The sequence below is a fragment of the Festucalex cinctus genome, chromosome 19, assembly GCF_051991245.1.
Source record: "Festucalex cinctus isolate MCC-2025b chromosome 19, RoL_Fcin_1.0, whole genome shotgun sequence".
NCBI classification, from domain to species: domain Eukaryota; kingdom Metazoa; phylum Chordata; class Actinopteri; order Syngnathiformes; family Syngnathidae; genus Festucalex; species Festucalex cinctus.
In genome coordinates this window covers 13629351-13643156 of record NC_135429.1, presented here as the reverse complement: position 1 = coordinate 13643156, position 13806 = coordinate 13629351, and the positions used below count along the sequence as shown (strand labels likewise).

Below are 13806 nucleotides of genomic sequence, written 5' to 3'. Positions count from 1 at the left end.
GCACTTGTGTTTCTAAAATGATTTGGTCACCCTTTCTCCACTTACGTTACCTTTTTTTTTCCCATGTGCACAAGCATGAGCAAGTGCCCACTACACACTGACTGAATTCAAGTGCAAAAGTACACAGCCAGGAGCGTGTTCTCTGTCCATGTTGCAGATGAGTAAACTCGAGAGCATAGCGAAAAACACCACAGGGACAAAGAGCGTATATCTCAACTGCGCGTCACTTTTTATTGGAACAGAAAGAACAAGGAGGTCAGTGGTAGAAAGAAAAAAAAAAAAAAAGGTTGCGATTTGCTGGTAGCTAAGTAGGGAACGGTCACTTGGTGGGAGAGATCTTCTCCAGGTCATGGATGCCCTCCTTGTCAATCAAACGGACGGTGAAGGAGGGAAGGTTCAGGATGAAGCGCCTGTTCAACTGGTGGAGGCAGAAACAACAGTCACATCAGAACATATCGAGTGAATTGGAATGAGAAACAACCAAGGAATAGCAATTAAAGTCATGGTATTAATAAGTAGAGTGAAATCTGAACGAACTTCTTTGATACACGTCTTCAAGAGATCCACTGCTTCATCTCTGGTCAGATCTGGAAGAACACAAAGGGCAAATTGACGATAAATTGTGAAGAAAGAGGACACAATTAACTAACACACACCGGGTCTGTAGTGGCGGTCAAGGATGGAGAGCGTGAGGAAGGCGCCGTAGCCGTGGGCAGCGAAGGGGGCCTTGGCCAGCGAGGACAGGAAGTCCATGTAGTAGAGACCCGGCCCGTCCGCGTCGTCGTAGCCCGCCAGCAACAGGTTGACGTGATATGGGGTCTGAAGAGAGGAGAGGATGAAGGCTACTCAAATATGGATTGTAAATACTATGGAATATCTTTGTTTCCTATTTTCACGGTATGCGGCGTCTTTTTTTTTTCTTGCTTGTGCTGCGAATGCGTGTGACATAAGTAGTAAGGCTCTATATATGAATTCGTCAACCAAATGTGACCCACGCCTATCGCCTGAGGTGTCAGCTTGACCGTCGCCACGTCACGCTGGAAAAATGGCGGAAATAAACACACAACAAAGACACAGACTGTGCATGCGTAAAGTAATACCCCTCCATACCATTAGGGGCAGTAGTGACTAGACGGGCGGGATGCAAAAACGCAGAGAAAGCATACAGCTATCTTTTCCACTCACCGATGTGCTCCCTCAGGCTCTTTACAGAGTATTATGTAATATAAAAGTCAATCCTACCTGTTGTGTCTCCAAGTCTTGCCATACTTTGGCTTTCATCACTCTATCGACATACCCTTTAACGGTAATGTCACACAATGCTGGTCTCTCTTGAAATCAATTGATGAAGTGATCTTGATCTTCTATCCAGACATTATAATTAGGTCCAAATGTGAAGGCTGATAATACACAATTACAAATTGAGCAAAATTGCAGAGGCTTTGCATCTCTTACTGTTTATTATTTGTCACTTCCTGTTCTTTCCCCGTGAGCTGATTCGTTAGCGAACAGCCAATCATAGTGCTCAAATGGTGACAATCGCTGTGATTGGCTGTGAGACAGGAAATGCAAATCAGTTGTTACTTTTGTTTCCCCCTCCAGTAACCTGCTTGAGTACACCTTTATTTCTATTTCATTAAAAAATATTTAAAAAAAAAAACAAATCAAGTTCAGTTATGATCTCAATGCACAAATTGAACTAACAAACAAGCACATCACTCTTGATTGATGGGCTGTAATGCAGTTTGCCCGATTGGAGTTGCCGTAGTGTGACGTCAGCGAAGAGCTTCACCTCCAGTTCTCGAGGGCTGCCGTCCTGCATGTTTGAGAGGTTTCTCCCCTCAAATACACCTGATTCATCAGCAAGCTCTGCAGGAAACTGATAATGATCCTCATTCTATGATTCAGCTGTGTTTGAGGAGAGAAACTTCAACATACAGGACTGTGACCCTCGAGGACTGAAGTTTGAGACCTGTGTACTAAAGTATAAGAAGGCTTTGCTCCAGCGTCTGACATGAAGAGGTCGCTTAAAGCAATGGTAGTTATTACAAAAACGACCAGCAGGTGGCAGCAGAGTATAAGAGATCAGCCAGGGCCATGTTCCAACGAGCTCTTTTTGCCAGTGTTTTCAACCAGTTTGTGAATAATGATGAAACTTAGCTATATTCTAATGCTAGCTTCTGCAAAAAGGAAACTGATGCAACCATACTTTTTTCTCCTGATGAAAGAAGAGACTTTAATCTTTCTTTTGGTAGGTTCCATGTTTTTACAGCAATAGAAAAAAAGAGTATTCTGTGGACCTTGCAAAATCAGTCAAAATCCAGTTAAACAGCCGGGAGTGAAGGGGCTTACTTCAGTGAAAATGGCTGTGAGTAAATGAGTGAAAGTATGCTGGCTTGTTCCATAATCACCAAAGGAGCTCGCTCCCACGTTTTAGCTTTTCATCCATTTTCTACTGCGTGAGGGGCATAAGTGTGCATGTAAAAGTGTGTTTGTTTGGGGGGTTTTTAGTCACTTGCAGTGTGACATCTGCTGGAAGTCAGCACCCCTGTTGCCTCCTCCGTCGCACCCTCCCCTCTTCGTTTCCTCGCTCGCCTCCTCCTCTCCCCTCACGCTGCCTTCACCCCGAGCCCCCGAGTCACGCCAGGGCTCATTAAAAACTTCTAAAGTCGTTTCTCTTGCAGCCCCTCTCCATCTTTAGAAATTACATCTTCCACGCTTCCAGCCTCTTCTCCCCCTCCAGTACACTAATTTCTTTCCTCAATTAAAAAAAATACAATTTGGAGGGCTTCAAAACATCTTCCAGCCTAAATGCTTGACAGACAAAGAGTGTTTTTGATTAGCGCCGAACAGAAAAACAAAACAATAATATTACGCTTGCCCTTTCAGCAGCGAGGTGCGGGCGGGTTGCGATCGCAACACCTGCGCTGTCATTTCAATTTAGCTCACAATTGACCTGCTTACTTCTGTGACTTGTGTTGGCGTTATACTTGCCACAAGGGGGATGATTGTTCTATCCCCTGTGGAGTGGACTTTAGTGTGAGTGTTAATGACGGCCTCGCACAAATACACGCACACGCTCGCTACTCGAAAGCATAACTGTGATCGCACACGTGCGTGTGCGTACGTGTGCACTTACTCCTCTGTGAGCCTGCGAACGCCCCAGCGGCATCACCCCCACCCACCAGACACCTGCCTCACTGGTTACAATGTAACAATAATACGGACCTGGCATCAAAATAACCTTCCCATGTCACCTCAAAGGCACCTTGTTAACCCCGCCACCTGAACTCACACCTCGATTCACATTAACAAACAATATGCATCATCGATCAACCCCACCCCACCCACGCAACACATATTTGTATTAAAGCGCAAACAAGAAAAAATAATTCTAGGTGATAACTCATGTCACATCCAAATGAAAATATCCAAAGCTCTGAATTCTATAACTTTGAAGCATCTTTATAGCAAGACATTTTAGTGGTAAAAAAAAACAAAAAAAAAAAACAACTCTTGACAAAGATAGCCGGATCCTATTTAGCCAAACGCTTCAGAACTCATTGGACAACGCTTCACAGTGCAGATGGACAATGACCCGAAGAATACTGTAAAACCAACCAAAGAGTTATTAGGGCAGAAGAGGAATGATACGTAAGTCCATCACCTGACCTGCACCCTATTGATCAGCGCATTTTACTAGCCTACAACAAACCTAAAGGGAAAATGCACGACCAGGGATGAAATCCAGCACCAGGTGATGTTTAAGCATTTCAGACTGCAACCAAGTACAGTATTAAAAAGGTGACTGTTAATTTGTCCCATTACTTATGATTCCTTAAAAATTGAAGGCACGTGTGTCCAGGGTTTTTCCTGTGTACAAAATTCAGGGGCGGCCACCTCCACCTAATTTGCTCGCCGCCTCCAGCCTGAGCGACTGATATCACTCAACATTGTGCTCCAGGTGTGTCTTATTGAGCAGCAACGTATTTTAACTGCAGTTGCAGCGCTGTGCCATTATGGAGGCGCTATATCAACAGCGGTGCACCTGAAAGAACTGAAGCAACACCCAAATAAGAAACTTTTTTTTTTCCCATTCTTTTTCTTTCTTTCTAACTTTGTTCAGAGCTTCAGGTAAAAAAAAAAAAAATAATAAAAATCCTGAGCCTGAACTTTATTCCAGGGAGAGGGGGTGTAGTGTCCGATCTGCTGATTCATTCGTGGGCTCCGATCACCGTGAAGTCATGCTCAGCAATGAATGCACGTTAAAAGTCCCAAACCGGTTATTTATTTTTGGACGCGCCCCATGATAATTCATAAAATGGGCATCATCGTATAAACGTATCTGTTAATGACCCATATACATATTTTCTGTTGTAATTCCTAACCATTCACCTGATTTGGATGTATTATAAATACCCTCAAACTAAAGCTGAAAATCTGCAGTTAAAACACATCTTGTTCAATTCATTTCAAATCCATTGTAGTGATGTTTATAGCTAAAAGAGACGTGTTTATGTCACAATATATATGAATCTGACTTTATATGTGCCCAAACTGCCACCTTAAACCTTCCAAACCGCAACTAACAATATTTTTGAAAAATCTGAAAGCACAGAAACAAAGCTCCAACATTCAAACTCTGCTTCCAAGTTTCAGCTCTGCCTTCCTTCCTCACTTCCTGTCACTGACTCCCCCCCCCCCCCCCCCCCTTTTTTTTTTGCACCCTGCCCCCGGGCATGTTCTCTTTATTGGCATTTCTCCTCAATCTGTTGTATTAATTGTTCATCTGTGCAGGAGCCGTTGAGCTGTGTGCAATATGGTGCCAGTAATTATTTGTGCCCATTGTGCGCCTTTGTTCGAAATTTATCACCGTCACATATGGGCCCAGCTGTGGAACGCCGCCGTGCGGAGGCTAACTGTTGCTGTGGCCTCACAGACAGAACGATCTATCGAAAGGGTAAGCTTTGATCACTGTTGGGGATGTCGTAAAATATTTTGTGCTATAGCTCCCTGAAGTACTGTACCATGTTTAATTGCTACAATTGCAGTTAATCACTGTCACTTAAAAAACAAAACAAAAAAAAAAAAAAAAACAAAAAAAAAAAAAAACCTTGCTACAGAAAACAGGATTCTACGGTCTATCAGCTTTCAACTTCTCGTTTCGCTTCCTCATTACTGATGCGGACTTGTCAAGCCCTCCGGTGATTATGTTTACCGCCAATTTTCTTTTTTTCTTTGTTTCACTCCTCTCTCGCTCTCCCCGCTTCCCGAAGCTGGAGTAAACGCGGTCCTCCAGAGGTTAATAACGCGGCCCAGTTGTTTTCCTGGACGGCAGGTTGGTTAGCGCGGCGCTACGTAAACCAAGTCCGGACTCCTCCGCTCAGACACGCTCTGCCGACGAGAGTTAACGACACCTCCCGGTGGTCGGCAGCCACTGGAGTGTGACATCTCTCAGTCTATAGAACTCATCTGGAATGTATCCTGCGGGAATAAGGCCGTACGAATTAACAATATAGCACTGATTAATTTATCAGCCAGTAGTTTTTAACCTAGGGCTTTGGATACGCTGGCAGAGCGGTGAACATTTTTTTGGGGGGGAGGGGGCGAGGGGGATGCACTCACAAGATGACTTGAGGATCGAGGAGTAACAATTGGGATACAAAACAAATCATTATCTTGATAAATCCTCTTTTTGCAGTGGTTAGATATTAATCTGCTGTGATTTAATCAAATTAATTAAAACCAATTCGCAAAGATCTGGGACAGTTGCCCAGACATCAACTGAACAAAAGGTTGGGGCTACAGGCAGCGTCATACAAATCGATACTTAATGATGTTTTGTTCCGCCAACCATCTTAAACTCAGAGTTCATTAGTGCAGTGCATGATTTTGGCAGATGAGTACAAAGAAGAGCGAGTCCACCGTTTGAGCGTTTTGTTATCATTTACAACACTTCATAAAATATTTAGTGAACCAAAATTAAAACAAAATTGATTGTGAAACATCTAAAAGGCCGTATACTCAAGACGGACTAAGGGGAAACATGAAAAAACTGTTAATCCAACAAAATTTGCAAATGTCCGGATACTCTGGAGGTTGCAGAATGTATGAGGGAACATAGCTGGAGGAAGGTGTGGGATGCTGGTTGGAGAAAAAAAAAACAAAAAAAAATGCTTTGGATTTGGTTTCTCAGCACTCCTGAGAACGCCGCATTGATAAATCCTGCGCTCACAAAGCCAAAGTCGTAACCAAGAGGCACAAAAATAAAGATTCCCTCGCAGCGGATGACAAGACATGAATAAAAATGTTTTTCTGCTCAACATTTTCCAACCTTGACTGAATACAAATGATCCTGAAGCCCTCTTCCATGTGCAAATTATTTGAGGATTCTTTTTGGCTGGATATAGCTTCATTTCTATCCAGCAGTATTGTATGAAATGCATTTTTTTTTAAGACTTTATAATTTGTCTATGGTCCTAAATTTTCCTAACCAAATCATGCCACTCTTCTATAGAGGACCAAAAATGCCAAAAAAATAAATTAAATAAATGTGAAAATAATAACAGATATAAAAATATAATTACAAAATTAAATACAAAAAAAATACACAAACACGTTAAGGACCGCCCCCTCATATGAATAACATTTCATGATGGATTTCATGCTGACAGAACCTGCAGCATGAAATAAACATGAGAGCAGAGCCTTTTTATTTATTGATTGATATTTAAATCTTTTTTATATATTTATTTTCATATTTTTATTTTTTGAATCGCATTTATTTTTTTTTACCTTTATTTATTATTTGCGTATGTACAGTTGTGTTGTTTTTACTTTTTGAATTATATTTTTATATCCATTTTTTATTTCACTTTTATTTATTTATTTGTTTAATAATCATCAATACCTTGTGTGTTGAGGAGCCACTTGTTTAGTATCCTCCGTGAGTTTTTGGAGGCTGGAGCTTAGCACACCATGTCAGAGAACTGCCTGCCTTCATCCATGTTAAAGTAGAATTGATTGAATGTGGAGAGACCACAAGTGTCATTTAAAAAAAATAATTAAGATCCTTGTTTACAGGCAATGCCAGCACACTACATTCCATGTAGTGCTCATTTTAGGGATGGTCTGATTAACGGCGGGGTAGATTATCACAGTATTGGCCTTTTTTTAAAATTGGACAGATAATAAAAGGTGAAATGTAAAACTGTTAACTTCAGGGAATTGTTTACTTAAAATTTCAGGTAACTTTATAAGAGACAGAGTTGATCTTATGTATCCAAAAGTAACCATAGGTATCAGTACTTAGCAATTGGTATCAGTGACTACTCGGGTCTTTTACTGGTATCGGTCCGAAAAAGTGGTATGGAACATCTCTACATTTGAATAGAGTGAAATATGACACCCTTTACAGTGATACAGCAATTCCCAGCTGTACTGGAGAATTTCAAGTCATGTGTACATTGACGCCAACTGGTTCTCACACTCCATTCTGTACAGTGTGGGTCCACTGAGTATATGTCGTCCCCGCTGGGACACCCGCAGCCTCCCCCCCACGCCCCTCCTCCCGCTACGCCACCCCTATCCCTGGCTCGATGTGTCCCACATTCCCTTCCCGGACACGCTAATTGTTTCTTGTAATTATTTTTACCCTTCTGTTATTGTGAAAAGAAGCAGCTGCACTACTCCAAACAAATTAGTTCGAGCGTCATGACATCTGCAAATGATCAGACTGTTTTTAGAAAAAATAATTTTAGCACAGAAAAGTAAAGTCAAATAGCAACAACATGAGTTAACTTCAACAATTTCAGGATTTGCGAGGGTGCGTAACGTCTCACACGAGAACTGGTAGTACATTAAAGAGGAAGTTAAAAAAAAAAAAATACAAAAACAAAAAAGCCCGACTAGTGTAAATACAGTATTCTGGTTAACTCATTTACTGCCATTGACATGTATATCCGTCAATGGCAGTAAATGAGTTACATGTTAGTGCAATGTAAGTTAGGCAGCAAAATTCCGCAGTTTTTAATCAGAACTTGAAGGCGGCCATTTTGCCACTTGTTGTCGAGTGAAAATGACCTCACAGTTGCTCAGGTCTCAGGTAACAACCAACTTCTGAAAACAGGTGAGCTGTGATTGGTCGTTGCCTGAGCCCTGAACAACTGTGATGTCATCTTCAGTCGACAGCAAGTGGCAAAATGGCCACCCCGTGAGATTGATAAACACGGCTGGATTTTGTAACTCATATTTCACAAATGTAATATTAATCAGAATGTCATGTTTAGACTAGTGTGGTCACATATAACATACCAGTGGTCCCTAGCCACCAATCCTTGGGACATTTGGTCCTGGGCAACCCAGAGAGGTTGAACAAAAAATATTTAATTGACCAGAGTGTGAAAGAAGTTTTAATTTGAAAATTAGGTGCAGCCGCCGATGCCTCTATACATGTCAAATGGCTCTTCTCTGTTGATACAGTCATTAAAAAAAGTTAGCCCACAAGCTTCTTCATAATGGAGAAAAGGCCAAATGATAAGCCAGAAACTCTCACAACAAAAAGGAAGCTGCATTTAGGAGACAATATCAGCAATCCTGCTTAAAATAAGGTTTATCGCGACAGGTGATGCTCATCAAGCCCTCTCTGTGTAATATGTGGCAAAACAAAAAATTATGACACGACAACTTAATGTGTGAAATTATCAGTTCACCAATACAGTACTTAAACACCATGTTCTCAAATCAGGTTTGTGTAAGACTATTAGTCATGCGTATTATACAAAAAAAAAGAAAAAAAGTTGAGTATATTTACCCTGCTTCGAAGGTACTCTGCGAGGTTCTTTCTCGTGAAGTTTGCTGCAGCTGCTGGGCTGAGTTCATAGCCTGCATAACCAAACATCTACAAATTAACGACCAAGACCTTCCTCAAGTGGCGTTACAATCGGATTTGAATTGCTTACCGTTTCTCATTTTGTAGAGCTGGACATTTTTCTGGATATACTCTGCAAACTGCACCGTGTCTCCTGCTTCTCCCACGCAAAGCAGCAAGATCTTCTCGCTGAGTTTGAACATCTTGTCATCGTCTGAAACATAAAGGGGAGCGATCAACTAACACGAAGTACATCTCAAACATTTGAATCATTGTTGGAATGAATACTGTAATGTACATCGAATGGATTGGTTTAAAAACGCAATGACTTTCACTTTCGTTATTTTGGGGGAAAATCGTCTACTCACTAACGAAGCTATTCTTGATGGAATGGATATATTTAATATATTTATGATATACACGGGTAATTGTAAACACTGAAAGCCACATGGAAGACGGAAAAGGTGGGGAACAAAATCTCATCATTCATAAATTTGCGATTTTAATCTGGCTGGCTGGATAAACGTATAAATGAAGGGGAGCGCTTTCAGAAAAAAAAAAAAAAAAGCTAACGTCATACTTGACTGAAAAATAAATTTCAGTCAAGACGTTCGGCATCTTGGTTTAATAAATATACAACATAAACATATCATGACAGTTTTTAACCGGGTAGCTATGCTAAGCTAACACATTGTCACATACCTTGCTTGAGCTGAATGAAGCTACTGACGGCGACGTCATCGGCAGCGACGAGGACATAATCCGGTCCCTGTATGCCGATTAAATATTCCATCCTGTATGACGGGAGCTATTTTAATAGAAAGTATTAAATAAGACGCGCTGTAGCCTCGCTTGGTTAGATTACACAGCAAAAGTTACTAGTAGTCGGCGCAGGGTCGAAACGTCACCGGAAACAGAATGACGTATTTTACACGCGACTCGGGCGGGCATTTTGAGCGGATTGTTCCTGCTGTGGTGGGAATGCTGTGCATTTTCCAGATCTAAACAGTGGAGTACCATTTATTTTAATGCGATGGGAGATCGAATGAATGGGCGAACATCTCCGAGCCGCAAGACGATGGCAGATTCTAATAAACTAAACGACTCGTCGCAGCGAAGACGGTCACCGCGGCTGACATCTCCCTTGGTAAACACTGAAAGCAACAACATGGCGCGTGACAGTAATGTTTCCGTCAAGCGGTTTATCACAGTGAGGAAAATAATGCCCAAGAAAACAACTGCTGCACCTGTGCACGACAAAGAAAACACACCCAGGCGGTCAGAGGGAACCCAACAGAAAAGGCAAAAGATTTTAACTCCTGGTTCTGTTCGGAAGAGCGGACGGTCCTCCAGTGCAAAGAAGGCCGCCGTGCCCTCGCCGATCCTTCCGCCATCAACGCCGATCCAGCCCGGTCCCCAGCAGCCAGTTGAGGATCCACGAGACGCGGCGTGGTCTCAAAAAGTGCGTCGCTCCTACACCAGGATCAGCGACAAATCCTTCAACAGCCCCGACGCCCGGGAGAATCTTTTCGGGTTCGAGCTCCTGCAGACCCCCGAGGTGGGACGGAGAGTGGGCCGAACTCAGGCGGCTCTGGAGGTTTCAAGTACCGCATCTGGCCCCAGTTCCTTCATTCTGGACGCCGAGGACTGTGCTCCGGATCTCGACATCCCCGGGGTGGTGTTGGAAAAGAAGAAGAAAAGGATCCGGAGGAAAGTCCAGCAGATCGACGTCGCGGAGCTGGACGCGCTTTCGGCCAAGATGAACGCGGAGTTCCAGGAGGCTGAGCAGTTCGAGTTGGTCGTGGAGTAAAGTAAACGTGGAGACTGACAAACACTGAAATGAGGGGGATTCTCTCTCTCTCTCACACACACATATGGTTAAATGTCAAGATTCAGGACAGACAGTTAAATGTAAATGTTCTCCCTGTTCCTGTATGTAAATACTGACATAATTGTGTAATGTCATGTGATTTCGAGTTAATTAAATGTGTTATTCTGAGCTGTTTTTGCTCGAACTAGCTTTGTGCAATTTTTTTTTCCCTTGTTTTGCCCCCTTTTAGGCCCCATCTGTTAACTCATGGAATATCAAATAGTATGTGCGAAAACCAACTTGAATATAAACAGCATATGAGCGTCAAGATTTAAACTAGAAATAGTCTACATTGGTTTCTTTCAATTTGTTATATTTTAGTGATTGCATGCAGGCTCCCATTCTGCAGAAATCTGGACTTTTAAGCACTCGTTCATAATATTGTACTATAGCCATTATCTGAACAGTTCTGTTGTATTTCTGCTTTAATTCATAAATAAACAGATTTGTGTTATTTGGGCTCATGACATTATTTGAAACCAACAGAATTGATTTTATTTAGATATCAAGTCGGATATTTTCCAACATTAAGTGAATGTGCTTTATTGGAAAATCCTTGACCAGCACAAAAACATGACATGTCTATATTACACTTTTGGCAATGTGTGTCTGTTTATCCATCTCAGGGTCGGCCAATTTGGCACTTGCTGTCGCCTGAAAATGACATCACAGTTGCTCAGGTAATGACCAATCACGGCTCACTTTATTTCTAATTTTGGCCAGGTGATGTTCAGAAGCTGAGCTATGTGATTGGTCGTATCTGTGCGACCGTGATGTCACTTTCAGTTGAGAGCACGTTGCAAAATGGCCGCCCCCTGAGATGGATAAATGCAAGTGCAAAACAGTAGTAACCAGAATGACATGTTTAGTGCGGGATCGCATCGAACATAATGTTAAACAAATTGTAAACAAAAGTTTTGGGTTGACTTCCGCTTTATTAATGTGCTCTGAAATGCGATTTGAGCTTGCACGCATTGCGTTTAAAATATGCTTCACATGTTTTCGACTATTTTTACCAACCTTTTTTGTTGTTTTTCTCAACTCATAAAGTAGGTTTCAACTTGGCATCAAAAGGAAAATGACAGTTGAGAACAGCTGCTACAGTTAATTATTTTATACTGGGAACTGCTTAAGACTGTAACTTATTTCAGTTGATTCATGGCAATAATGTTTTCAAACGAGAACTACCAGAGGCACAAATCAGCTTGTGGTCAACTTTGGAGTTCCAGCTTTCAATACTATAGTCAAACGAATGCTCATACGTCCCTTGTGGACAAATTACAGTCACGCTTTTGCTCAGTGTGTACAGCCGAGACTTGTTAGACAAATATACCGCATTCCTTCATGCAGCGCTGGTCTCCAGTGATTATGTCAAGCTGAATGAGTGAGCCGTCAGTTAACGACGAGTGGGCAGGTAAAACATTGCCTCTCAAGGGTTTTAACAGCTAAATGGATGTGTTGTTTAATTTGGTCTAACAGGGGGAGTGGTTCACTGTCACATGTGTTTCACATTGGCTGCTTACAGCCTAATCTATAAATGTCAACATGAAGGAAGAAAATAAAGGCAACTATCACACTGTCAGTGACATTTCAAAAGTAGAGCTGTAATATTTGACTTTGTAGCTAGAATAACAGCACATCTTCCATTTCAATGACAACTTCCTCTTCACTTGCAAGTATCATGTTGAATGTTTACCCAGTTGACAGTAGGTATGAATGTGAGTAACTTAAAAAAAAAAAAAAAAAAGTGTTTGCAGCCAGTGAGTAAATCCACAATTTACTCATACATTTAAGGATGTTTGCCTCCTCGGGTGCTACATTGTCTTGGTACCCTTCATTTGACATTTCAGCTGCCTGGGAGATTAGCATGTAGCGCTATATTTTTAAACAAGTGTGCTTGTCACCATCCCGAAAAGAAAACAGAGTGAGACGGGAGCTGTCAACTTGCAGAAACGAAATCAAAAACATGCTTGCCTTTTGCTTGGGAGTGTCTTCGTGCTGATTTTATAGCAGGGTGGATATTTTTCACTCTCAATATAGATGTGTTTTTCCTCTTTTCCTCCCTATGCCTTTTCATCCCCCCCCTTTTCTATTTCACTCACGGCAGTTGTCGCCGGTTCAGCTTGACTGCTTCGTTAGGGCTCATCATTTGCATTCAGATTAATTATCTAATTACTGACAAATGTCCGGCGGCCACCCCGCACTCCGGCTCGTCATCTCGCAGCCTGTAATTATTTTAATCATTTACTTTCATCTGGAGCGTGGCTGCCTTACGCCTGTGTTTAGAGGCCATTCTTAATTACCCTGCCAAGACACTCTTTTTGAGAGTGGTGGGGGGGCGCAATTGGGTGAGGGATTCTGTGTGGATGTGTGCGTGGAAAGAGAAGGACCAACGGGGACATGATCCAGAGGCTTTTTATTTTTTATTTTTTATTTTTTAAGCACAGAGGAAGCGCTCTCCTCTCCTCCACCGCCTCCCATCAAACCAACTAACTTCCTCCTCTCAACACCCCCCCCCCCCCCCCATTGTACTTCCTCTCCCTTTTCCCCCCTTTATCGCAAGCTCACACAGGAATCGCCTGTGGGCTTCAGTGCTCCGACTGCTAATACGCTCACGCACACACTCATTCTACATAGGCACACAAGAGAGTCGTGCACCCTATTTGTGGCACTCATCAGAATGCGCGCATCTTTTCCCACTATCTGCATGGAAAATCTATACTTGTCTCGGCTCAGTCTTGTCTGTTCTCTCACCATCCATCCATTGCACCTGCACTTTGTCTCAACATCTCCTGTCCTCATCCCAGTATTTGGACAGCCTCACATTGGGCCTGCTGCTCCCTGTCTCCCCCAATGAGGGATGGTAGGTCACCCTCTCCATACCGCCCCTCCCTCCCTCCACCGGACCACTCCATAATGATGCTCTCACTCAACCCCTCAAGCCACACACCCTTCCCTCGCACGCTGACTGCTCTTGTTAAGGATAGCCAGAGTGCGAGAGAAAGAGATACAAAAAAAAAAAAGCGCCGTAATTGGCCTCTTGAATATTTAAGTCACTCGGGATGAA

General features: G+C 42.4%; 2 protein-coding genes across 2 annotated transcripts; one reads left to right on the top strand and one right to left on the bottom strand.

Annotated features, from left to right (window-relative positions):
• Positions 1-206: 206 nt before the first annotated feature.
• On the bottom strand, positions 207-9798 carry psmb2 (proteasome 20S subunit beta 2). The gene is made up of 6 exons (XM_077507326.1): positions 9572-9798; positions 8961-9083; positions 8813-8883; positions 657-819; positions 538-587; positions 207-418 (listed from the first exon to the last, which is right to left on the bottom strand). Exons 1-6 carry the CDS (start codon positions 9660-9662, stop codon positions 320-322), a joined length of 597 nt encoding a protein of 198 aa, XP_077363452.1. The 5' UTR covers positions 9663-9798; the 3' UTR covers positions 207-319.
• cdca5 (cell division cycle associated 5) lies at positions 9740-11193 on the top strand. The gene has a single exon (XM_077507325.1). It carries the CDS (start codon positions 9903-9905, stop codon positions 10677-10679), a length of 777 nt encoding a protein of 258 aa, XP_077363451.1. The 5' UTR covers positions 9740-9902; the 3' UTR covers positions 10680-11193.
• Positions 11194-13806: the final 2613 nt, after the last annotated feature.

Excerpts from the sequence above, each read along its gene's own strand:
- psmb2 (XM_077507326.1), bottom strand. The coding sequence starts at position 9,662 with ATGGAATATTTAATCGGCATACAGGGACCGGATTATGTCCTCGTCGCT. Across the intron at positions 8,884-8,960 it reads GCTCTACAAAATGAGAAACG|GCTATGAACTCAGCCCAGCA; the intron begins GTAAGCAATTCA and ends TTGGTTATGCAG. Across the intron at positions 419-537 it reads TGAAGACGTGTATCAAAGAA|TTGAACAGGCGCTTCATCCT; the intron begins GTTCGTTCAGAT and ends TGCCTCCACCAG.
- cdca5 (XM_077507325.1), top strand. The coding sequence starts at position 9,903 with ATGGGAGATCGAATGAATGGGCGAACATCTCCGAGCCGCAAGACGATG.